Source organism: Ctenopharyngodon idella, chromosome 5 (assembly GCF_019924925.1).
Source record: "Ctenopharyngodon idella isolate HZGC_01 chromosome 5, HZGC01, whole genome shotgun sequence".
Lineage (NCBI taxonomy): Eukaryota > Metazoa > Chordata > Actinopteri > Cypriniformes > Xenocyprididae > Ctenopharyngodon > Ctenopharyngodon idella.
The window spans coordinates 33,087,215-33,114,133 of record NC_067224.1 but is presented as its reverse complement, the minus strand read 5'-3'; the positions used below and the strand labels follow the sequence as shown (position 1 = coordinate 33,114,133).

The 26,919-nt window shown below is 36.9% G+C and overlaps 1 protein-coding gene across 6 annotated transcripts in view; it reads left to right on the top strand.

Moving 5' to 3' along the window:
- Positions 1 to 26,919, top strand: part of arhgef28a (Rho guanine nucleotide exchange factor (GEF) 28a) — a 71,782-nt gene that overhangs the window by 33,230 nt on the left and 11,633 nt on the right. The window contains exons 1-26 of one of the 6 annotated variants that reach the window (XM_051893709.1): positions 385 to 1,964; positions 4,033 to 4,133; positions 4,790 to 5,079; positions 5,974 to 6,190; positions 6,321 to 6,435; positions 8,624 to 8,710; positions 9,329 to 9,368; positions 9,852 to 9,953; positions 10,455 to 10,578; positions 12,796 to 12,931; positions 13,188 to 13,243; positions 13,504 to 13,564; positions 13,688 to 13,820; positions 14,237 to 14,355; positions 14,711 to 14,851; positions 14,953 to 15,203; positions 15,508 to 15,633; positions 15,743 to 15,860; positions 15,943 to 16,194; positions 16,327 to 16,403; positions 17,100 to 17,278; positions 17,452 to 17,543; positions 18,002 to 18,184; positions 19,019 to 19,257; positions 20,838 to 20,885; positions 23,679 to 24,194. In XM_051893709.1, coding sequence (XP_051749669.1) covers positions 1,880 to 1,964; positions 4,033 to 4,133; positions 4,790 to 5,079; positions 5,974 to 6,190; positions 6,321 to 6,435; positions 8,624 to 8,710; positions 9,329 to 9,368; positions 9,852 to 9,953; positions 10,455 to 10,578; positions 12,796 to 12,931; positions 13,188 to 13,243; positions 13,504 to 13,564; positions 13,688 to 13,820; positions 14,237 to 14,355; positions 14,711 to 14,851; positions 14,953 to 15,203; positions 15,508 to 15,633; positions 15,743 to 15,860; positions 15,943 to 16,194; positions 16,327 to 16,403; positions 17,100 to 17,278; positions 17,452 to 17,543; positions 18,002 to 18,184; positions 19,019 to 19,257; positions 20,838 to 20,885; positions 23,679 to 24,194 — 3,888 coding nt within the window. In that variant the 5' untranslated portion in view covers positions 385 to 1,879. Of the gene's footprint in view, positions 1 to 384; positions 1,965 to 4,032; positions 4,134 to 4,789; positions 5,080 to 5,973; positions 6,191 to 6,320; positions 6,436 to 8,623; positions 8,711 to 9,328; positions 9,369 to 9,851; positions 9,954 to 10,454; positions 10,579 to 12,795; positions 12,932 to 13,187; positions 13,244 to 13,503; positions 13,565 to 13,687; positions 13,821 to 14,236; positions 14,356 to 14,710; positions 14,852 to 14,952; positions 15,204 to 15,507; positions 15,634 to 15,742; positions 15,861 to 15,942; positions 16,195 to 16,326; positions 16,404 to 17,099; positions 17,279 to 17,451; positions 17,544 to 18,001; positions 18,185 to 19,018; positions 19,258 to 20,837; positions 20,886 to 23,678; positions 24,195 to 26,919 lie in introns of those variants that run through there. The other 5 variants (XM_051893705.1, XM_051893704.1, XM_051893706.1 and 2 more) reach the window with 5 other exon arrangements.

Here is a 26,919-nt window from a genome sequence, read left to right as displayed (position 1 = left end):
TGATCTTGGGTTGATTAACCTTGAGTTGATTTTTCTCTGTAGTAATTGTAGTATAATTGTCTATTAATTTTTTCTTTTTAAAATCTTTTTTTGACTTAAAACTTCTGAACAGTAGTGTAGGATCTTAATCATGACAATGATTATAAGAATATTTATTAATTTATTCAATTAATATGCACTCACACTCACATATGCAACCTATTCTCATCATCTTTTTACTGAACTCGTGTTCCTCCATTTCTCGTTTTAAACACAAACTCTCACACAGACGGTTAGCCACTAAAAACTCTGGAGGCAGAGGGAGGAGAGAGTTGGGGTTGGAGCCCAGATTTCTTGAGAGACTAAAACAGTCACACTCCACAGAAAAGAGGAGGCCGACTGGAAGCAAACCATTTTGGAGGGCTCTATTTAAACTGAATGGACAATGTGGCTGTCATTGAAGTGAAGGAATAAGAAGATAGACAAGAGGATATAAGAAAAAAAGGAAATAAGTCTGACATTTTTGTTTACTCACCTTTACCTATCAAGAGATCTATCTTCATAAGGAGGATTTTCTAAAGAGCTGCACGCAGATATGTATAATTACACTCATGGTGTCATGTAGAAATCCAAACTTGTGAAATGAAAGTCTTTGTTGGCTTTTAAGACGTTTGCTGGGCTGAATGAGTCTGCTGTTTGGATTACTGGAACACATGTTCCCGCTGAAGGATGGACACATACACACACCGAGTGGTTCTCTAGCAGAGACTGAATGTCCACCACATGCAGAGAGTAATACATCTCGACTCGGGCTCACACACACCTGGCTGTAATACTGCATTTAAAAGTTCCTGGCTGGTGGTGACTTGGTCTTTTAACTAGTAGACTTTGGCCTTAATGTGTGTTGTTGGGTATTTTAGTGGGGTTGATTTTGTGAGTTTGTGCTGCTGAATTTAAGTTGGATATTTTTGTATATTTGGGATTTGTAGGATTGAGTTTGTAAGATTTGAGGTTGATTTGGTGTCTTTTTGAGTCTGTGTCTAATGCTGGGAGTTTTATTTTGTTGTGGTACAGTTTAATTTCAATTATATTATATAAATTAATATTTTTATTATTTACAATTATAATTCTATTTCTGTTTTAATATTTTTAGTTATCAGTAGCAATCAGTTCAGCATTAGGGGTGTTTATTTTCCAGTAACAGCGGGAAATGGAGCCAATATAACAGCACAAGATTTCCAGGCAAAATTCTGACACGCACTCAGAATTGAGTAAGTCTTTGATTTGTACGCCTATTAACAGTCCACTACTCTGGAATTGTTGTTGAAATTAATGAACGTATGTTGCAAGTCAGTTTGGCCCATTCTTGTGCTATTTTTGAGGCGATACATGACTCATAATTGCCAGTGAGAAGTTGCATTGAAAAATGCAACTTGCATTTTCTATCATGTTTTTATGAAAAATAATTATGGTGATTTGTTTCACAGTGAAATTGCAGTTTGCTGTATTATTTGTTTATAAAGAGTGAGGGGAGGTGTATGTCTTTCTGCATCCCGGGACCTCATGGGGTTTTATTAGCGTGTATGGTTAATGATTCCTAAACCTTGGCTGACCTTCCAGATTCCTACAGACACCTTAGTTTGAAAATCCCTCTGTCGTGCTCTCCCAGGTCCAGTTTGAGCCCTGACTCTGCCTGCAACAAAAAAAGTGGGAGTGTAGAGTGTCGAGTCTGAGTCCACCTTCTCCGACACGCACACAAACACACACAGACTCATCTCCTCAAAGCTTATCTGTGGAATCTGCATTTTTTGGAAACGTGCTCTTAAACTCCTGGGTAACTGCTTAGTGATTTTACTGTTATGAGTTTTACAAAACGGAGCAGTTGAGGAAAATTAAAAACATGGACTCTGACTCAGACTCTCCATTTAACTACTCGTGGCCATCCTTCCCAAAGATGAGAATCCGGAGACGGACATCAAAAGCAGGTAACTAGAGAGTAAGGGAGAGAGAGAGAGAGAGAGAACCGGTCTGTATGAATGATGCATGCAACAAAGACACACATTTACAATGCATGAATAAAGCATACATACACAGACTAAAAGTCTTTGTTTGTCTCTCATGACTTTGAATTTGTGTGTTTTTGTCTAAGTGATTCAATTGTTTTTGGTCTGTGGTGCAGGGCAGCATTACAGGCTTAATTCAGCCATGAGTCAGAGCTCAAATGGCTGGTACTTTTGTACAATATGAGTTTTGAGCCAGGCTTACAGTGAGATGTTTTTGATGGGACATTCCACTGGTGTTGGTCTTTCATTTCTCCCCTCAAAAATGTGTATGGTCATCCTGACCAAAAATGTTGTAGTCAGAGGTACCATCCGAAAACGATAAAGGAAAAACTTCACTGCCAGTCACATGGCAAATTAAGCGAGTCGTCAGCATTCATCCATTGAAAGCAAAACTGCATCATTCAGCTTTTGGAAAACAGGTATTGTGCTAGTTTTATAAATGCAGTAGCAGCACATCTGCTTATGAACTGATGGGGATTCAGCACACATGAGCACTGTTTGTGTTTCCTGCAGATGTGTGGTTCACCAAGTGATCTGAATGAGTAAAGTCTGTGTGTAGAGGAATGAAATGGAGTTGACGTCAGTATCTGGTTTTTCCGTTGTTGTTGGGAGTGCCTTCACATGCATCCTTCATGACAGGGTGCCCCTGCAAGTTATTAGAATCTCACTTTTACTTAAACATACTGTACACACCAGTTAAACCAAACACACACAGTTGATTACATGCCAACATATACACATCTTTCTCTTGTAATGTAATCTTGGTGTGTTTGTGTTTTATCTTTAATTCTATATGTTTGTGTTTGTCGGTGGAAGATTTTGTCATTTAAACGGATAGGTACTTGTGTAAGTTTGTGTTTCGGCACATACCTGTAAAGATCATTATGAATGTGTGTGAAAAAAAAGAGTGAATGTCTGTTTCTTCTATTTTCTTTACACACTGCACCACTTTGTCTGCATTGGGACCGCAAATTATGTGTGTGCGTGCCCAGAAAATAATTTATTATTCAGGTTTCTTATTCATAGTTTAGAATATTTTAATGAAAATATCAGTTATTTATTTAAGCAAATAGCAGGTTTGCTTAAATAATTGCTCACTTTTTTGTATTCCTCATTTGTAAGTGGCTTTGGATAAAAGTGTCTGATAAATGAATAAATGTGTAAATCTAGATGAGATAGTGTGAGGAAAAAAATATACAGTAACATTCAAAACTTTTTTTAATTTTTTGGTCAGATTTTTTAATGTTTCCATCTTATGCTTATACGTTGAAAACATGTCAAATACTATTACAAATGTACAGTTGTCCATTTTAATATATTTTTAAATGTAATTTATTCCTGTGATGGTAAAGCTGAATTTTCAGCAGCCATTACTTAAGTAGTGTCACATGATCCTTCAGAAATCATTTTAATATGCTGGTTTTTACTGTTTTTTTTTTTTAGGATTATTTGATGAATAGAAAGTGCAAAAGAACTGCATTTATGTGAAATACAAATCTTTTGTCGCTTTGGTCAAGTCAGTGTATCCTTGCTGAATAAAAGTATTAATTTCTTAAAAGAAAAGAAAAAATCTTCAAGTCCCCAAACTTCTGAAAGATAGTGTAATGATAGATTTTTTTTGGATCTTAAAGAAATGTAAATGCACAGGGAAATATAGAGTTAACTGTGCAAAAGGAAAGTAAATGCCTCCTTAAAAAATTAAACAGAAATTTTAACGGCCATAAAGAGACCATGCTGTTGTGCTATTTTCTATTTTACTGGTTTCTTCTGCCATCTTGGCATTCAGATATTGTCAAAGCACATGCACACACATATGCACACAAAATTTTCCAGAGAACAGAACAAAGGCAAGAGCATGTGAAGTGACAGCTGTTACTTACATTTGTTTTTATTAGCTAACTTTTAAATATCATTGACACTGTATTTCCATCCAGTTGTATTGACACATGCATCAATTTGACAGTTTTTTTTTTTTTTTTTTTTTTGACAGAGAAGTTGTGTTCGTCTCCTGGTTCCTGCACTCCATTTCCCCTTCATTCCGCAGGCGCTGCTGCCGTCAGGCTCACTGCCATGCTAAGAGGTTCTACTAAGGTCAGACACCACACATATTGCTGCTCCTATAAATCCACTCGTTCAGTATGCCAGATCTACAGACACTCAGCTGTTACATTTTTCATCCAAATCCCATCTCCTCCCTTCATTTAGTGCCGTTACCTTTTGATTGATCTCTGTAAAAGTCTTGGGGAAAGTCTTTATTTGATCTTGCACATTGTAGCCTGAACTTTAAGCCGCAACTCTTTTACTGCCATAAAAGTCTTTAGTTGATTTATGTGACATCAGGCTTTGCGTTTAAATTCTTAGACCCAGTGATAAAAGAACCATGACTTTGAGTTTGAGTATATTAAAGGGATAGTTCACCCCAAAATGAAAATTCTGTCATAATTTGCTTACCTGTATGATTTTATTTCTTCTGTTCAACACAGAAGATATTTTGAAAAATGTCAGTTTTTTTGTGCATACAGTGAAAGTCGTGGTGGTTTTATTTTTATTTTTTTAATTTTTAATTTTTTTTTTTTTGACTTTCACTGTATGGACAAAAAGAAAGTAAGTCATACAGGTTTTTGTAACGTCATGAGAGTGAGTAAATTATGACAGATTTATCATTTTTGTTTGAACTACCCCTTTAAATTCCCATATTGCCATTGTCCTATTACATTAAAATATGTTTGTTTTCTCTTTTGATGTAGGACAATGACCTCAATATGAAGTACGCTGTTACAGGTGTCACAGAGGACAGTTCTGGGACAGATAGTGGCGTGTGGCGAATGTCAGACACAGGGGTCTTATCTCCAGGCACAATAGATATGCCTCCAGCTATCAAAGATGATGAAGGGCAGAGAGGACGGCATCCCGGCTCGCGTTCTTTCTCTCCCAACTCTCCAGCGGGACTAATGCTGGATAGACTCATGCGTGCCACACGACCTGCTGAACTGACCTATAACAGCTCAAGCTCACCTACAGAGTCATGTGACCTAAGGTAAGCATGCTAACATTGATTTTTTTGGTGTGTCCGTCAATTCAGGAGGTGTTTAACAATTTGACTCTTTACATTTTATTCACTACCCTTTAAATTAAATTATTTAATGATTTTTTTAAATGTTTTTGAAGGAAGACTTCTATGTTTACCAAGACTGTATCTGTTTGATCAATAATACAGTAAAAACAGTCTTGTGTAGCATTATAAATGTTTTTAATGTCACTTTTGTTCAATTCAATGCATCCTTGCTGAATTAAAGTATTCATTCCTTTTAAAAAAGATTGTACCAACCCCAAACTTATAAATGGATGTTTACATCCTCACTTTATACTTCCTAGTGGCTTGAAGTAGCCAAATCAGACAGATGCCAACATGGACAGGTTGCGTGACATGAGAAAACGACACAGACTACATTAAATGAGAGAATTAGCATGATTTGTGCAGACCATGTGTTTTGCGCAAGGAATTCTTGGCTGCTAAAAGCACGAACCTGATAGATCTGATAGATTTCAATGTTTGGAAAGCATTTTAAGGACATATTGTTTTCTTGTTTACGACAACATAAATTTTACTGTATTGGGTCACCACTTGCTTTCTGGAGCATAACCTGCTGAGAACTTGTGCAAAAGAGGGCCTGTGAAACAGAAAACAAACCCAGGGCAAACTGACAAGTCACCTGGCCCTGTTTTCTGGATGCAATTGCCCAATTAAGCAGGAATGTAGCTTTTATGCACAAGTCCAGAATCAATTTGAAAAATGTTACCATCATTCGAAAACTTTGGGCTTGCCGTGAGATATGAGAAAAGCTCTTGTGCCACACACAAAACTGTATGAATTATTCACAATGTGTAAGTGATGCTAGTCTTACTCATAGTGGTTGTTGAGAATTTTTAGAAGTCCAATCCTCTCTCTAAGCCCGAGTTTGGTGGCCTTGGAAATGGACAGCGAGGAGGATGATGATGACGACATTTTAATGAAGAAGCCCCTCCCCCAGCCACAGCCTGAGCTCAAAAACAGCACAGATGAGCAGAATATGTTTAGTCCCACCCCTGTTCTTACCTGCACGCGTTCTCACTCCGCCTCCTCTGCCTGTAACCACACCCCTGCAAAGGTACCATACCTATTTTCCCTTACTTACAGTGGGACAGACTACACGCATGATGATCATTACATTTTTTTAAGCACTGTGAAGATCAACTGTGTGCAAACTGAGTGAAAATATTTATTATTTCTTTTCTCAGGATATTGAGCAGGGCATCCGTCTGCGTTCATATTCCTACACCTCCCCTAAAATCAGCCTGCTGCCTCCACGATTCAGTAGGGATGCCCACCCTCCACCCACCGACCTCAACCAGGGTCAGATCCTCTAACATCCACCTTCCACCTCTCACATTACCTGCATTAGTTCCCAAATGACATGCATGTTTTTTCCAATGTTAGCATTTCTCAGGAACAGATGACAGGAAGTTAAGTCAAATATGAAAAGAGAAGTCAGGATGCATAAACAAAAGTTCTGAGATATAAAGTTCCTGAAAGCATCATCTGTTTCTTCTCATTGCTGGAAATGACTGAGCATAGAGGTCAAAATATCTCTTGTATTTCCTGTCTAGTCTGTTTTAAGCATGATGAGCTTTTAAGGGATGATGGGATTTGTATCTCATTTAAAATATGATTATTTTCTTTGTTTTTATTTTTTTTTTATAGCAAGATCGGAACACTTCTTTATAATAGGACCTGTTTGATACTGCAAGTGTAAGCAGTGCATATTTATGTCACACAGAAGCATTCACACTACATTGTGGAGTAAATAAAAATCCGGCTGATTTAAGTGGTTTATAGCGACACTTTAGGGTTTGTGTTCTGTTCTGTGTAGATTAATTACCGTTTGGATGTAAATGCCCTTAAAGTAAATTATATTTCATGATGATCAAGTTTGTAATTTTTCAGAATTGCACACACACTCCCGATAACCATTTTATAATTTAATTAAAAGCAATACCAAAGACTATAGAATAACACAAGATGCGTCACTCATATTGTTTTAAATGCGAGAAAGTGCAATGCGCAATATGGCGGAATAAGTCCCGCCTTCTCAATAAGAGCCAAACGCCAATTGGTAAAGTCATTGCGTCACTGCAGCGGTCGTATAGAAACAGTCAGACACGCACCTCAGAAATGAGACACAAGAGACGCGCACTTAGGATTGCGCACGCGCATTAGCTTGATCCAGTCTGAAAAGTATCTTTTTTTTTTTTTTTCTTTTTTTTTTCATGATTTGAGCGTTAAGAAACAAAATTTGAGACGGTTGTTGTCAGATTTCATTGGTGATTTCAAATATGAAATTTAATCGAAAGCTTGGCAGACAGCTTTAGAGAATATGATGTTTCCTCATTCAAAGAGATAGGAACTGCACTTGCATGCCTGAGCAACCCAGAAATGTCTTCATAGAGCCACAGCTCTGGATGATACAGAAGCGCTTTCATTGTAAAACAAAAAGCTGTTAGTCACGCTTCTGCTTTGATTGTGCACTGCTTACATATACAGTGTGAAACAGGCCTACTCTCTTAATGCGTTCCATGGAAACTAAGCTAAAAAATACAGTATTCAGCTTATGATCTACTTGGATCAATTGTTTTATCTCTTTAAAAGGGTGTAGCTACAAAATACAGGTTGTGTCTAATGCGCTCAGATGATCTGCATTCATTAACATCCATTGAGTCAGAGATTCTCCCAGTAATTACCAGTTTCTGCAGAAGTTAATGCCCCTGAATGTCATTTAGTAGCATCATCAAGCTTGTTCTATTCCATTAATCTAAGCCAATTTAGTAGATTATTAATGTTTAGCCTAGAGGAAATATCTGATTTTTTTCCTTTTTGAATATGCCTTTCTGGTTATAAAATCTGTAAAATGTTTTATGGACACCACAATAATAGCTGTATGTACTGTAATAGCCTTTACGCTTGATCATAGGTTGCTAGAAGCATGTTTGGTAGTCACTAACAAAATTGTAGTGAACAGACACACACTACTAACAAAACCAAGTTAGCTGGCCGATGTATACAGCTTCTTTGGACATCATCCCTGCTGGAAAAAACGATTTAATATTTTACCTGTTTTTTTTTTTTTTGTAGAACATGATATAAACTGTTCATAAGCTGGTAAACCATCTTGGATCATTAATCCATCTACTTCCAACTTTAGATGGTCAAGTTGTTTTTTGGAACCTTGTGGCAGCCAATGATGAGCTTGGAACAGCTAGAAACCACTTACCCCTTCCAAAACATTTAGCTGCCAGCTTAAGTTGGATTTTCTAGCAGGGATGGGCATGTTTGAATGTTTAGTTTTGAGACACAGCCAAAATGTGCTGCTGTTTGATTTTTTTATTTCTGTTTGAACAGAGGATGAAATCACCTGTTTTTGGCCATTTCAGCCATAACATTTAATAATTTAAATTTAAAACCCTTTTCATTTAAAACCAGCATAGTATGTATGTGTAGAGTAGTGGCGGACTGTAGTGAGTGTCATGTCCGCTGTGTCCTGTAGATGGTGCCCTTTCCAGCAGCAGTGGCAGCAGGTCTCTCCTACACGCCCTGTCTCTGTCTAAATCTCTGTCTCTGCTCAACCCTGTTAGTAAGTACAGCCTCGCCTGCTCACCTGCCAGTTACGCCTGCTCGCCACACGCTACTAACAACATAGCACAACACTTCTGCTGCTGAACGCGCTCTGTGTTTTTGTGTGGGAGCAAATGAGTAACTGAAAAAAGTCTATATAATGTGTCTGGATCAGTGTAACTTTTGTGCCTCATCTTATACTCCAAAAAATTAAACTTATTTTAGTTAGTTGCCAAGGCAATATTTCTAATTTTTGTTTAGGTTTCTTTTTAATCTAATATTTACATTTTATTTTATTTCAGCTGTATTTCAGTTATTGAAAATGATAGTCAATAGTTTTAGTTAAGAATAATAACACTCTTCTGGGTGTGTGTACAGTATGCGTGAGCATTTTATGGCTTTGCTTGGCTTGCTGGTTGTGGAAGCCTAATGGCAGTGCGTCTGTCTGCCTTCACCCTCAAGGGATGTCATCATTATTTGATAAGATGTTACTGGAAAGGAAGGATGATGTCATCAATCTTCAGATGTTTATAGAATCAGAGGAGAGGAGGAAACCTTTTTAAGTTCTTAAAGATGTAATGTAAAAGATAAAAACAATATATTTATATCAACAACATACATATTCTCTTTTCCACAGAACGTGTCTGCAGCACATCAGATCAGGCTCAAGAGAAAAGGTAACTCAGATCTCTAACAACCTGTCATCTGCCCTGATTCCTCTATTAGGTATTAATCAGAGAATAAAACAGTGTTGAGCAGAAATCTCCAGTGTCCCTGACTCCAAGGTTGCCAGGAGACAGAGTGCTTCCTGTTGATTTGAAGGTTGTTGTGCCTGTTTCAGGCGTCAACCTTTTCAAAGTTATTGGCTGCATGTAAATGAATACAAAAATATGTATGTAGCTGGTGAGTGAGGTACACTTTCTGCGTTTACAGCCCCTTGTCTGTGGTGTTGGATTTCATACATCATGATCATCCGTTTTTGTCAGCTTATTTCCATGTGGTATTTTAAATTCCGTATGTCTTTCTCACTATTTTTTTTTTACAGCAAAGCACAATAGCGCCCTCCAGGGACAGTATGTGTCTGTGCATACATTAAAATGGAAATGCATGCATCTTCTATGTGTATAAATACTCAAAAGTGCTGTACTGTACCTCTATAGGGAGTTAAGGTTTCGTAGGCGTGCTCAGTCGGCTGATGATGAGCCCAGTGCAGAGCTGGCCGACTCCCTCCAACACCTCACGCTCTCCGAATTCCTCAAAGAGTATGTCAATACAGTGTCCCCTAGCCCCAAAACACCAAGTGCACCCTTGGCATGATCCTTTTAATAACCTAACCAGAATGCACAATTACCCACTGGCATGAAATCACATCTAATGCTTTTTAACGTTTGTGAGATAACTCCAAATGCTGCTGTCACTTCACAGTGTCAACACTAAAATATGTAATAACACTCCTTGTTTGTGAACCTAACTGTGGTACTCGTCTCACAACTCACCTCCCACCAAGCAAAGATTTCTAATCAGGAATGTTTGAAATGCAGAGAATGTCCGCACTGCTCAGGTGGTATTTTTTATTTTTGGCACAGAGGGTGATGACTAATTATTAATTTTCCTGTAGCCTGAAACAAATGCATTAGTGAAACTACCCAGCTGCTGCATCATAGTCTGAAAAGTAAAATCTGTGAAACACTCACTGCACAGGTATGTGTTTGTGATTATAATATGCTCCATGTGATTAATGGATGTGGGCTTGTGTGTTCCAGGATTGAGGAAGAGGAATGGGACAAATATATCATCCCTTCCAAAACAGAGTCAGAAAAATACAAAGTCAGCCGCACTTTCAGCTTCATAAAGAGCCGAATGTATAGCACTCGCAACAAGAACAAGGTAAACATACATGTCAGATATGTAAGGATGCATTACATTTATCAAGAGTGACAGGAAAGATATTTGTAATGTTATGAAAGATTTTTGTTTCAAATAAATGCAGTGGTGTAGTCTAGTTTTTTGTAGTGAGTATACTGTGATTTTTTTTCCCTCCCAGCTTCATACTCACCCATCCCAGAGTGACACCCGATAAGCACCACCACACTCACTAATGCATATAGTATGCATCTGATATAGGCTACATGTAATTGAGAGCATTCTGAAAAACTGCGTGTGTGTGTTATCAACATGTCAGTTTATTATAAGCAACACAAGGCTTTAACAGCCAACGACATTTACAGCTGGAGAGACTAGACTGATTTTCTATTGTTTAGTGTCAATCACCATCTAACTCAGCCAGTTAAGATCTACATTTAGCCTTAGATGTTAATATAGTCTCTGGAGCATAGGTTTTTATCAGCTGGCAATTTTCAATGCACATTTAAGAGTGCAAGTTGCAACAATTATTAACAATAATGGAAAGGTGAGGCTTATCAGTATGTCACAATATCACCCTGTTTGGACTTTGTTTTCTGTTTTGCTCCATTTCCTGCCAGTCTGCCATCACAGTTATGCATTTCAAATCACAAGCTTGCAATTCGATTAGATATCAGTTATTTTGGATATACTGTATATCTGGTACAGTACATGGCAAATTTTCTCAAGAAAAAAAATCTCTCAATAAATCTCTCAATAAAATATACATGGGAATCAGTTGGTACTACATTAGTATTGAAGGTTAAAATGAACTGATTTGTATACAAACTTAAATTACACTTAAGGATTTTTTTTTATAATAATAAAGTTATAATAGGCCTACTAACTTTAAAATTATTTCTACTCAATTTCGTTTTTTGAAATGTTAACATTTAAATGGTGTCTGTCAACTTGACGGATTTATTCAAACATGCATTATATAGGCTATTGAAGAACATTAAAAATGATAATTAATATGTAATATGGTGCATATGTTTAGCTAAAATGCTCCTCTCTAAAGTTCATTTTTCTAGCTGACTAATGAGTTTATGGTCACTGAATATGTTTGTTTTGAGGTAAATGTGACGTTGACATTTACAAGCTGTTTTATTAATGTCTTTCCGCGGTTGAAACACTGATTGAGCAATTCCATGAGACATGATACGGATTTCGGTTGAACTGTATCTTTTAACATACCTTCAGATGTTCATTCATGTTTATTTTGTGCTGTAACTGTAACTTCTCTTGAACCGAGGCGCTACAGCGATATGTCACGTCACATTAGTGCAAAAACGGTGGTAATAAAAGTTTTTTTTAATTTCGTAGTAAAATGGGCAGAATTTGAAATATGAGACTTAGTTTCATATCAAAAGCAACAAAGCACAAAGCTTATTGCGATTTATCGTGCTTTTTTAAGTGGGTGTACTGAAATCCTGCGTATCAGGTAGACTACACCACTGAATAAATTCTTTTTTTGAACTTTATATTGAAGAAATATATATATATATATATATATATATAAAACAAGCATTACTGTTTCTACAAAAAAAATTAAGCAGCACAACTGTCTTCTACATTGATAAGAAATGTTTCTTGAGGACAAAATTCCATTTTAAAATAATAAAATAGAACAGTTATTATTACTGTTTCACTGTATTTTTGTTCAAATAAATGCAGCCTTGGTGAACATGTTTCAGAAACATTAAAGAGAAATGTGTGCTCCTAATATTTTGAAGAATAATGTGTGTGTGTGTGTGTGTGTGTGTGTGTGTATATATATATAATATATATATATATATATATATATATATATATATATATATATATATAAACACAAAACAAATTGATCATTAAAAAAAAAACTAGGACAGTATATTTAAATCTGCTTTTTTGCACACAATGTCCCTTTTAATAGCCATTAAGGAAGGATGAAAATGTGAAGGGGGTAAAGACTGATTCTTAAGCCCAAAAACAACCAGAGGAGTCTCTTTTAATCATTAAACTTTCTTTTGGCTGTAACTGTTTTACCAGCAGCAAACTCTCCCATGGCCTTTTTTTTTTTTTTTTTGCGTCACACAAGCATGTCACACTTAAAATTGACTCCACAAACAGAAAACATGTAGAGATGGGTTTATTGTGTAGTCATGGCAGATGGTGATGTGGACTGTAAGTGATCTGATGTCTTTCTCTTGGTTTTTTAAGGGGAAAGGAAAAGAGAGAGAGACCAAAGACAAACAGGTCAATGGACACCAGTTCACAGCAGGATCTGTCCTGGGGTCCACACTTTGTGAGATCTGCGGCAAGCCAGCTTCTGGGAAAGAGGTCTTCCACTGCACATGTGAGTTCATTAAAGTAGAAGCAAATATTTTAAGTAATTAAACTGCCATTTTTATTAATCTTAAAATATGTATTGTGTTTCTGGCAACATAGAGGTTTGTAATGATTCATTGTTTTTGTGTTTTGGAAAATTTCTTGGAAATCTGCCTGTGTGTGTGTGTGTGTGTGTGTGTATATATATATATATATATATATATATATATATATATATATATATGTATTGTAATATTGTTTGTTTTTTTGCTCTTTCATCCTAGACTGTGCAGTGAGTGTCCATAAGGGCTGTAAGGACTCATCGACGCCATGCCTGAAGGTGCACTGTGCTTGTGGTTTTTTTTTTTTTTTTTTTTCCCTCTCGAACTACATCAAAGTCTGATAGATTGCCTAAGTTTAATATTTAAACCATGAGACACGTTTGCCCGTGTTTGGTCAGACACAAAGTGCAGAGGATCTGTGATATGCCCCATTATTACAATACAGAATACTGGCAATCAGTGTAACATAAAAGGAAGTAGTTAAGTTTTAAAAAAGTATATTAATAATTAATAAAATTATATTAACTGTCTTTCACAGAAACCTCAAGACAAATATTCTGTGATGACAGTAAAAAGCAGGACAGCCTCCCTCCCTCAAAGTGAGTTTTACCAGCTTCATAAAGCGAAAGCTTATAATATCACTCCCACTATATACTTATTTAACTCTAAAGTTGTTTTTCACGCATTGACACTTCTCTTGGTCTTTTTTCTGTCACATTTAGATTTTATAGTGCGTGAAAGTTCCTCCTCGTCCTCTCAGATACCCACCTCTGCCTCTCTTCCTGTGATGACATCACGAGACTCTAATCCTCTTCCTTGCCCTCTGTCCAGAAGTGTGCCTGCAGTCACAGAAAGGTCCGAAACTCTTACTGTGTAGTGAATCGTAAATGTTAATGACCCATATGCTGTGATGTACTCAGTTTTAAATATACTAAAAACCAACTCTGGAAATGATTTATCTGGAAATGTTTTTTGTTTGGATGGGACATTTGTTTCTTTTAAGCTAAGTTAAAAGGTGCATTTTATTTCCAAAAATAACCATAACATTCTAATTTTAGGCAATATGGAAGTGTATGTAGTCTTAACACACTACAAAAGAATTACAGTTAACTAACTTTACATTTATCATTTCATTTCCTCTGTATAATTGCTATTCAATGTTTGGATGAGCCAAGAGTGCATAAGTACCCAAAGTCTGTATTTGTTGAAATAAGTGAGAATGTTTAAGACTCCTTAGTGTCGTAAAAACATTTATGACATTTTTCCATCAGGCTTAGTGAGAGCCCAGAAGCAGATGGTGACTCCCCCTCGTGGCGGAACCACATCCAACCAGAGGAGCTCCTCCAAACCATGGAGCCCTCAACATCCACTGATTCATCCCTCATTGAAGGTAAAACAGCTGGTCAAATATTTTATGTACCTACTCCAAACTCAACCTCCTATCCACCCCTTCATTTTTTTTTATTTTTTTTTTATTGAATAATTAATTAATTTAAATGTTGTTGAAAGTAGAATCTTCTGCTCACATTTTTTTGATCAAGAATACAGTAAAACAGTAATATTGAGAAATATTATTACAATTTAAAATGACTGATTTTAATAAATGTTAAAATGTTATTTATTCTTGTAATGGTAAAGCTGAATTGTCATCCACCATTGTTATTCTGTATAGAAAAACCCAATAAAGAAATTTTATAAATTTGTCAGCTGAAAGGAAAGTAAACATTTTGTGTGTCCCACCTCAGACACTGTAGATGCCCCCCTACAGAATGAGCTGGTGATCAATGCTGTGGATTTAGAGGCAGAGTCATGGAGCCTAGCGGTGGAGCCGCAGTTCTGTAAGATGCAAGAAAAACGCATCATCAAGAGACAGGATGTCATTTACGGTCAGCTGAAAAAGTCTCCCTCATTAAAACATGTTGTGCAGTTGTGTTCTGTTAATAGCTGTTTATCATTTAAGTGTTTTTGTGCTCTTGGTCTTACTCAGAGTTCATGCAGACTGAGCTCCATCATGTACAGACGCTTATGGTAATGGCGGAGGTCTTTAGGAGGGGAATGCGGGAGGAAGTCGGGCTGGATCCGGACACCATTGGTCGGATTTTCCCTTGCTTAGATGAGCTGCTCCTCCTCCACCGTGACTTTCTGTCGGCGATGAGGGAACGACGACAAAGCTGCATCCAGCCAAACAGCAACAAGAACTACCTCATCCACCGTGTGGGTGACATTTTTCTGCAACAGGTACAGAAATTATAGTAGTATCCTATGTTATGTTAGAACAGTGATCAAGCAGCTCGCACATTAGGGGCGGGGTTAGGTCTCCTTGACACGTTCATGAGAGAAGCATCAATGTCATTTTCATGAACTAATCATTCTTTAGAGTCATATATTTTTCAGTGATTCATTTGAGACAGTTCACAATACGTGTCTGGAGAGTGTTTCTAGTACAACAACATCATTTGCTGCTTAACCATTTTAATAGTATTCATTATACATGAAGTACATCATGAGAAACATCACAGGTGTGTATTTGTGTTCATCATAGTTCTCCCAGGAGAATGCAGAGAACATGAAGCAGGTGTATGGTGAGTTTTGCAGTCATCACACAGAAGCGGTCAGCTACTTCAAAGAGCTTCAGCAGCAGAACAAGAGATTTCAGCTCTTCATCAAAGTGAGAGCCAAATCACACAATGACTATATCAGTTGCATATTGATGTATTATGAATGCTTTCGGCTACACTGAATTTCAGTTAATCACTCTAATCTTTTTGGTTCCACAGCAACAGAGTAGCAACTCCTTGGTAAAGAGGCGAGAAATCCCAGAATGCATTTTGTTAGTGACGCAGCGAATTACGAAATATCCTGTCCTCCTGGAGAGAATACTGCAGTACACAGAGGGTATTTTTCCTCACCTACACACACACACAAAATCACAAGCAAACATTCGTTTAGACTCAGTTTCTTTTGTTCTTTGTTTCAGAGCACACAGAAGAGCATGCTGACCTGTCTCGTGCACTAGTCCTGATCCGAGAGCTGATCTCCGCTGTGGACCAGCGCGTGAGTCAGTTCGAGCAGAACCAGAAGATGAGTGAGGTCCTGGGCCGCATGGAGAACAAGTGCGCGACCAAACTGAAGAGTGGTTACACCTTCCGCAAGCAGGACATCACCAGCGGCAGGGCTCTGCTGCACCAGGGCCCGCTGCTCTGGAAAACGGCCACAGGAAGACTGAAAGGTGAGTCAATTAATTGTCCAATGAAACATGAAAGACGTATAAACAGCCACTTGTACTTAATTCTGGCTAAGTAGATGAAAGTTCTGAATCTTGATTGACATGGATCTGATGACATTATTTGATCGTCCACAGATGTTCTGGCGTTTTTGCTGTCTGATTCATTGGTGTTCCTTCAGGAGAAAGATCAGAAATACATCTTTGCTGCTGTGGTTGGTTTCTGTGATTACTATGTGTTTTCATCTCCATAAAGCATACACCACTGTTCAGTAGTTTGGGGTCGGTAAGATTTTTTTAATGTTTTTGAAAAACTTCTTATATGCTCACGAAGGCTGCATTTATTTGAACAAAAATACAGTGGGAGAATAATATTGTGAAATAATATTTAAATTTGAAATAACTGTTTCTATTTTAATATATTTAAAATTGTTATTTTGAATTTTCAGTGTCACATGTTCCTTCAGAAATCTTTTTAATATGCTGGTTTGATGCTCAAAAAAAAAAAACCATTTCTTATTATCAATGTTGAAAACAATTGTGCTGCTTAATATTTTTGTGGAAACCATGATATGTTTTTTTCAGGATTCTTTGATAAATAGTAAGTTCAAAATTTTATTTATTTGAAATAGAAATCTTTTATAACATTTGTAAATGTCTTTATTGTCACTTTTGATCAATTGAATGCATCCTTGCTGAATAAAAGTACTAATTTCTTAAAAAGAAATCTTAATGACCCCAAACTTTTGAGCAATAGCCTAACTATTTGTATTCAGGGAATATATTTGATTTAATCTTCTATTAAGTGTGAATATAATGACAGTTTGTTTTTGTGTAAATGTGATAGTCTGTTTGATGTAACTGTGTGTAAAGTTAGATATGTTATCTTACTCACTTGCTCTGTTTCTCAGGACCAGAAGCCTCCAGTAATCTCTCTGCAGAAGCTGATTGTGCGCGAGGTGGCCAACGAGGAACGCGGCATGTTTCTGATCAGCGCATCTTCAGCTGGGCCTGAGATGTATGAGGTGCACGCTGCTTCTAAAGATGAACGCAACGCCTGGATGAGACTCATCAGAGAGGCTGTGGAGAGGTGTGTTGTGATGAGGAGTGTTGCTCCACTTAAAACTATAAGATGAAGCATGTCATACTCGTGTATATTGATTCTTCTCTAAAAGGACAGCTGAGACAAAAAAGAAATTCTCTACAACTTCTGTTGTAGTTGTGATTGTACTAATTTTTTTAAATTGTATTTGTTTTTCTAAGTTGTCCTGAAGAGGAGGATGAGACTACAAGTGAATCAGAAGAGGAAAAGAGAGTTACAGAAGCAAAGGTCCAAAAGATTCACAGGCTTCAAGGTGATACAATCTACCAGCTATGCTGATGAATCCAAAGAGCGACTGAAATGTATAATTTATAATACCAAGATATAGCTATCCTTTTATCTTAATTAAACTCAAAATGCTTAACTGGTGCAGGCCATTACTCTGGATTTGCAGGAAAATGACATTCTAACAAATGCTGATGGAACCTCAAAAATGCACACAATCTCTAACCATTACTGACCTATACTGTCAGTGCATGCATTGATAAGTCCATTTCATGCTTTTAGAACTCTCCAAAAATAATCTGTTACTGGTAAAACATTTAATAATATAAATAAATACATGTGATTTTTATGCTGCTTGCAAGAAAAAAAATGTAATCAGAATATAATTTCTTTTGAATAGCGGTCAATGAGTGGTGTAGTTACTTAAGCTATTTGTGAACTTCTGCATCAACTAAAGAAAAAAAAACCGCCCATTTTCTTTCACAGAGTCTCTGTGCGGCCACGATCATCTCATCTGTGCCAATCTGGAGGAGAAGCTACACATCTACGCCGAACTGTCAGTCATGGCAGGACAACGTGAGGCAGGACCAGATCCCAGGCTGCTGGTACGGCCCAGCACTGAAGACATCCCCCAGGCCGGAGTACTGCTCAGCGCTGCTCTTAAAGAGGGTGAGGACTGCTGAGAGACACACATCTATATATACACTGCCATTCAAAAGTTGTCAAAACAGTGGGGTCAGTAAGATAAAAAAAAAAAAAAAAAATATATATATATATATATATGTATATATATGTATATATATGTATGTATGTGTGTGTGTGTGTGTTTTCTTCAGTAAGGATGCATTAAACTGATCAAACAGGACAGTAAAGACATTTATAATTTGACAAATTTTATTTGAATGCTTCTTTTGTTCTTTTGAACTTTCTATTCGTCAAAGAATCCTGCAGAAATGTATCACAGTTTCTTCAAAAATATTTCTCAGCACAACTGTTTTAAACATTAATAATAAGAAATGTTTTGTGAGCATCAAATCAGCATATCAGAATGATTTCTGAAGGATCATGTGACACTGAAGACTGGAGTAATGATGCTGAAAATTCAGCTTTACCATCACAGGAATGAATTACATTTAATAAATATTTAAATAGAAAACAGCCATTTTGAGTTGTAATAATATTTTAAAATATTACTGTTTTACTGTATGTTTGATCAAATAAATGATCAAATACATTCCTTGGTGAGCATAAGACTTCTTTCAAAAACAAAAAAAATATCTTACTGACCCTAAAATTTTGAAATTTAGTCTATGTGTACATGCTCATGCATATACTCACACTCAAAGATTTATAGACACAATATGCTTCACTTTTTTAATACTTTTTAACAATACTTCAAGGTTTTTTTTTCATGTTTTTGAACCACAATACACACAACACAACTACATGCAAAGTAATCTTGACAGTTATTAATATTGTGCTGTTGCACTCTCTGTTTATTAGCGGAGAACCTGAGAGCTGCTCTCTCCTCTCACTGTGCTTCTACTGCTGCCGTCCTGTCTGGTCCAGAAGAGCAGACTCCGACTGAGCCCTGCGCTTCCTCCTCGCCTCTGCCTCCTGAAAACCAGAGCCCACTGACAGACACCCTCCAGAGTGAGGAGGAGGAGTGGAGAGGAGAGGAAGGCTTAAAAATACAGGCCTTTAATCACAGCTCATACGCTGATCACAACATACACCTAAAGGTAAATGTTCTGGATCATGCTCATAAACAGCACTTAAACAGCCGTTATTTGCACAAGCAATTACTACTAGAAGATGGATTGTGGTAGTATAATGTCACAGCATGATTACTAATATAAATATACTAATATGGGTAAGAAATATTTAATATTTTCCAGTATTAGTGATTTAAATTGCCACCTTACCCAAAAGGCCATGTTCAGCATAAGAGGTACAGTCACCCCGCATAAATAATTCATATTCTTCTTCCTCTATCACATCTCATTCTTTATGTTACTAAGTATTAATGAGCTTGAAATAAGAGGAGTCCATTTTACAGCCTCCAGGGTCCAGTTTCATTAAAAATAAAAGCGAAGAATTAGGCTTTCATTTTCTTGGATATCTTTTCTGCTGTCGTTGCCGTCTTGTGGTGCACTGCACTGTATGTCATGCTGATAAGGTTTTTTGTGCTGCTGACATGGGCACAAGCTCATGAAAGGAGATTATCAATATTTAAAAGGTATTTACATTTTATCGTTAAAAAAGTAAGGGATTCTTGTGGTTTACTGGATTTTATTATTTATTTTGGACATTTAATTTGGGTTTTAAGCTTTAGATTACCATTACCATTCATATTCAGTTATATTTGTATTCAGTTTCATTCATCATAGATTTTGGCAAAATCTGTTCTGTTGGCACAAAAGCAATTCCTACAACAGCAGCAAACAAAAACATAGTTATGTGTCCACCAGGTGGTGCTATGAACTTGCCATTGAAATAGATGGGGCATAAATCTTGCCTTAAGAGGGCAGACTTGTTTGCATTGATTTCAACACAAAAGAGTGTACTTATTGCAACTAATAATACTTCCACATTACAGTCTACTAACATTTAGATTGTGCTAAAGTGCATTAATAATATTAATTATCACTCACAAAAAATAGATTTTAGTCCAACGCAATGTTTAATGAATCTAGAAAACTACTACCCAACTTAAGATAAGGTAAATGGGCATAACAACCATTTTAACTCCCGTTAAGGAATTTGTACATCCTTTCACTTTTTAAGAGATAATCAATACCGATACCTTAATGTGTCCCCCCACATTACCCATACATCCTTCAGTGAATGCTTTGCCTTGCTCATTTATAAATCTACTTGGCTAGGATGCTGTTTTCTTTAACTCAGGTCACCGCCGTGTGTTCCTGTGCCGTCTGTTGACTTTGTAGATAAAGAACCAAATGGTGTTTGAGTCAACAGATGCTGAAGTTTTTGAATCATCCTTAGAAACTTGCTGAAGTAAACACAATGTTTGCAGTTTCATAAAATGTGCTACAGGAAGCAGATGTCTGCCAAAATATATAAATGAAATGTATTGCACTGTTGTTTGCAATAGAATGAAACATATTGCTATACTGCACTCAGCTATGCTGTTATCTTTCCAGGAAGAAGAGACATTAGTTGGAGTAGACTCCATATTTAATCTGACACAAGTCTAAGTTTTGGTTTAGTTCTTAACTTTTTCTTGCACACAAGTCTAAGTTTTGGTTTAGTTCTTAACTTTTTCTTGCTCATAGTTTGTTTGTCTGTTGTCTTAATGCAGGTGAGTCAGAGTGTGCAGAGCTTGACTCAGCTGCTGTACAGTCTACAGGTGAGCTAATGTCACACAACCACATACCAACTGAAAGAATAATTATAGTGGACAGGCCTTACGTCAGACACACATAAACACGCAACATGACTCACTTGTAATAGCTCTGTCCAAGCCTTACGTTTTCTTCATCTGAACGTGTTTGACCAAATATGTAGCTTTATCTCTTATATAACTCGCTTTGGTTTGGATGTATAATAGGAGGTATTGTAATGCAGGTGATGCTGGATGTAGACATAAGTGACACACCTGTGAAAGGCTTCTAGAAGAGATCAGCCTTCTTTTTGAATCAATATTTTAAAAACATTTTCTAAGGAATACATTTGGATGCATTTTTATTGTTTGTTTGTGAGTAGGCAAACATAATATAGCTGCTCAGTCATGATGTCAATTTGTAGGCCAACCTGGAAGGCTAATTCACAATGGGTTCCCTCTGGAGTATCTAATGGGTTTTTAGAATAGCTGTGTTTGATTCATGAGTGAAATAAAATGTTGACATTTTGTTCTACAGCATAATGTACACACAGTCATACCTCAAATGTGAATTTGTGTGCTTTAAAAATAGTTGATGGCAAATTGCTACACAAGGACTACTACTTTTCAAATGCTTGGGGTCATTAAGGTTTTTTCTTTTTTTTTCTTTTTTTAAATTAATACTTATTTATTTAGCAAAAGTGACAGTAAATACAGTTATAATGTTACAATGATAACATATAAATGCTGCTCTTTTGAACTTCCTATTCAGCAAATAATCCTGAAAAAATGTATTAAAGGATTAGTTCACTTTCAAATGAAAATTAGCCCAAGCTTTACTCACCCTCAAGCCATCCTAGGTGTATATGACTTTCTTCTTTCTGATGAACACAATCAGAGATATTTTAATAAATATCCTGACGCATCCATGCTTTATAATTGCAGTGAACGGGACCAACGAGTATGAGCTGAAGAAAGTCTCTCCATCCACATCCATCCATCATAAACCTGTACTCCACATGGCTCCGGAGGGATAATAAAGGCCTTCTGAAGTGAAGCGATGCGTTTGTGTAAAATATCCATATTTAACAAGTTATGATATTAAATATCTAGCTTCCGCCATATGCCTTCCATATTCAACATATGAAGAAAGTGTAAAACTCTTGCAGTTCAAAAAGCTTACGCTACGTCCAACGCCTTCCCTATTCAACTTACGGAAAAAGTGTAACTGGCGCGACACCAGCTTACGCTTTCTCCGTAATTTGAATGCGGAAGGTAGTCTGGCAGAAGCTAGATATTACTTCATAACTTGTTAAATTTTTTTTACACAAATGCATCGCTTTGCTTCAGAAGGCCTTTATTAACCCCCCGGAGCCGTGTGGAGTACGTTTATGATGGATGGATGTGAATGGAATGGAAGCACTTTCTTCAGCTCATACTTGTTGGTCCCGTTCACTGCAATTATAAAGCTTGAATGCATCAGGATATTTATTAAAATATCTCCGATTGTGTTCGTCAGAAAGAAGAAAGTCACCTAGGATGGCTTGAGGGTGAGTAAAGCTTGGGCTAATTTTCATTTGAAAGTGAATAATCCTTTAAGGTTTCTACAAAATTATTAAGCAGCAGTCAGCTTTGTCATCACAGGAATAGATTACATTTTATGTTAAATTAAGTATATTAAAATAGGAAACGTTTTTTTTAAATTGTAATAATCTTTCACAATATAACTGTTTTTACTGTATTTTTTATTAAATAAATGCAGCCTTGCTGAGCATGAGAGACTTAAAAAATCTTATTGATCCCGATATTTTGAAAAGTAGTGTACATTACGTATGCATGCTTGACAAATCAACTGTTCTTCTCGACAAAGGCCAAACACTTAATTATGTCAACACTAAAACAATGTTTAGCTTGATTGATAATGTAACAGTTTTCACAGTCTGTTTTCTCAGATCATGAATCTGAACCTGAGCATAGACTTACATTTTTAGCAACATGCGTTTGAGTTATGACAGTAATTTGTGTTGTAGAACAAAACATGGAAGTAATTCTTCAACATCTTCAAGTATTGTAAACCACAGACCTTATTTTACTCATAAATAGAAAACTGCTGTGCTAAAAACCCATTAGATATACCAGAGGGAACCAGTGTCTCAGAAATGCTAATTTTCCTCAGGTTTTAAGTACTAAAAACAGCTCCATTTAACAAGTCACTAGAGACAACTCAAGAGAAGAGTTCAAAAACAGATGCAGATCTCAGATACAATTTGTGCATAGGGCTTGTGTAAGTTGATTCATATACATTACTGTTCAAAAGTTTGGGCAATGTCAGATTGCCCAAACAGAAGTGTCAGAGACTTTAGAATGACACAAGACGCGTCACTCGTATTATTATGAATGGGATAAAGTACAACGCGCAATATGGCGGAATAAGTCCCGCCTTCCCGCCTTCTTAAGAAACATTTCTTATGTTGAAAATGTAGAAAATAGTTGCGCTGCTTAATATGTTTGGGAAACGGTGATAATTACATTCTATTTATAATATTATTCTGATAATATTATTTTCATTAAAATAAATCTTACTGAACCCAAACTTTTGAATGGTAGTGCACTTGTAGCTTAAGGAGCCAAAAAGGACGACTATCTCTTGATGATACAGGTCAGATGAATTTAGGGTAGCTGCCTAGTGATGGTTTAGCCAAGACACTATACACTAGTGTTAGCTAATTCTAGAGAATAAGAGCCATTATTAGCAGTGATCAAAGGTATCTCACCTTTGTTCTCCTTCATATTAAATACTATCACTTTTTTTGTGAATAGGCCGCAGTCACCATCCAAGACAGTTGCTATGAAGTCCAGAGGCTCCTCCTCCTCCTGTTATCAAACCCCTCCTCTCAGCCACACTCCCGCCCACTGCCCATCACTCGCAGCAACCAGGCCCTGCAGGAGCAGGAGCGCCAGCGGGAGGCGGAGCGGCGTCGGGAGGAGCTGGCGGATGTGGCGCGTCTACGGGGCACCTTGTTACGAGAGCGGCAGCAGTGGGAGCGAGAGTGCCAGGTGCGGCAGCTTCAGCATTCGGAGCTGGAGACGTCACTGGAGCAGAGGGAGCTGTTGTGCCACCTAGAGGAGCGGAGGCTGCAGAGCGAACGTCAGGAACTCTATGAGCAGCTGCAGGAGTACCAGCAAAGCCTGGAGAGGCTGCGAGAAGGTCAGAGGAGTGTAGAAAAAGAGAAAGAGAAGCTGGATGCTCAGCGGAGGCTGCTGGAGAGTTTAAAGCATGGCTGCCAGCAGAACCTTCCGGCCATGGTCATACCACTGGATGGACAGCAGACACAGGTAGGATCAGTCAGTGGATGGGAATGTGCCGAACTCATTGGTGGTCTGTGTGATGTGTAAATTAAAGTCACCATGATATCAAAACTGAAAATTTTTAACTTTTATGGAACATTGTATGGCTGCTAGATTATGGCAAAAATCATAATCACGATTATTTTGCTTAATATAAAAATCGAGATTATTTAACATGTTTATTGGTGGGTGATATGATCAAAGTCTTATTTCATGATATGAGTAATTTTAAATGTCAGTGAAATTTCACAATTATCAATACTTCAGCAAAAACTAATACTAGGTTAATTAATGTAAATGGCTAAAAGTCCTCAAAACAGTTACAGTTAATCAAATGTAAAATAACATTTCTGTATACATTAAATATAGACGAATTCTTATTAAAACTACTGTTTATTCATTCAAGAGCAGTGAGTGATTTTATCTTTGTCTTTTGTTGTTTGATTAACAATAATGACTGCAACAGATTTATTAGGCTGCTGTCACTTTAAGAGCTAATGCACAGATCCAATGCACTGTTACACACAAGCTCTTTCTTCAGCGTTTACATTCACTTAAGATTAAGACATAACCGACTGTGTTTACGAGGATACTTACAAAACGGCATTTCAAAGTATTTGTTTGTAGGCTATTTGACTGTTTAGGCACGTATCTGTAACCCACAGTATAGTTTGTTAATGCGTGTTCCACCCCGTCTCGGTGCGCACGCACAGAAGGCCGTCTAGGGAACAGTATCTCTTTCTGGGCTTAATACGCTTTTAATAACACTTTTAATATCTCCGCAGTTTACCAACCGTAGACTGCATTTTATAACACTCACTTATTTGGCTGATTTGGATGTAAAGTTTGGGATTTTAGGGAGGAAAGAAAGTGCACCGCTGTGAAGAAAAGGAAGGTACAATAATCATTTTTCATAATCGTTGGAAGCCAAAATTCAATTACGATTAATTGCACAGCCCTAGAATATTGTAGTGTTTATTATAAATGATTTATCTGTGTCATTGTTATTGCATTTTTAAAAAAAATGTGACCTTGTAATCTTTAATAAACATTGGCTCGAAGGAGGGACAGTAAGTTTGTCCAATGGCTAGACGATTTTCAGTCCTTACCCTCCTGCAACCTTTAAGTCACATGCTAGGGCTGTGCGATATGGACAAAAAACTATTATGATTTTTTGGTCAATTTTGCAATTTTGTTTTTATTTTCAGTTTTTAAACAATATTTCCTTACACACATACTGGTCTGAAAAACTTATTTGGAGCCGGCTTTATTGACGATATTTGCGGGCACCATGTGCATAAATGATACATGGCTGCGTTGGTTATTTCTTTATGACACAGACTTTAATATTGCTCAAACCTGCTCACCTTACAAAGTAGCAATAGAAGATTGCAAGAAAGTAAGATATTCCTTTTTTTTTTGGTGTTCCCTATCTGTGGTTGAAATATAAAATTGCACATTACTTGCCGAGGAACATTTTTACATCAGTTGTGCTTCTGCACTTCTCTTCTGAGTAATGAATCTGATGATTGCCGGTTTACCCGTGTTTACTTATAAAAATGCAAGGTGGGATGACAGAAACTTGAGATTTCCCATTAAATTGAACCTGACAGCTCTGAATGTCAATAATTTTTGTAGGCCGTAGTGACAGATTTTTGTATGTACTTGTTGGATAATAGTATTTTGTTTATAACTAAAAATTAAACACAAATTCCTTTGTAATGTATCTGTCAGACTGTGGCTGTATTAAAGTGCATGACGATGGAGAATTTAATGAAAACAGTCTTTAATCAAAAAATCCAACAAAAAAAACATGCAGGAGATCACAGGAGAAAGCTTAGCAAAATAACGTTTGACTTAGACGAGACCAAACACTGAACAAAGGAAACTAAGGGTTTATAAAAACAGGGTATAATCAAGGGAAAAACTGAACAGGTATTAACTAATTAAGAACCAAGGAGATTAACTAGGGAACTAAGGCAAACAGGAACACAGAAACTAAACAAAACAGAGCATACATGTGATGTTACCATTAGCTGTGATCACTTTTTGCAATCTATAGGTTTAAGAAACTGCGTCTTATTAATGCACTTGATTATGATTGCTTATTTATCTGTAAGAAGGCAAATTTTAGTGCTTTTGCCTTTTCAGGCATGTTTTTGAAAGAAATGTGTTGTCATTCATATTCTGATAACGTTCAATTTAAACATCAAAGAAGACTTGGCACTTTGTCAGACTTCTCTGGCTTTCATACAATGATTTGAATTTGCTTAGATTAGAATACCACATATGAAAGGAGAATCTACTTCATTTGTATTATGCACATTAACTGATTAAATGTAGTTTAATCAGTTTATTTAGAATAATTTGTGAGGAGGCTGAAGCTCTCTTGCTTCCTGTGATGTACTGCCACCAGTGCCACTGCCACTAGGGCTGCTTTTGTTTTGCTTTAGGGACTTTGTAGCCTGTTTGTTAGCCCTTTCTGCCTGTTTGTTCATGTGCGTGTATATGCATGTTTTTCATATCTGTTTGTGTATGTTTGAAACGTACTTAAAAGCTGTAGCTGTGAGCTGTGGGAATGTCATAAAAGCCTTCGTGCACAGCGTGAGTCTGGAGACACAGCTGTCTTCTAAACGCTGGCATATTTCTTTGCTCCTCTGCTCTTTCCTCATCCCTCCTTTACTCTGTTGCCAAAACACCTAGGTAGTGATGT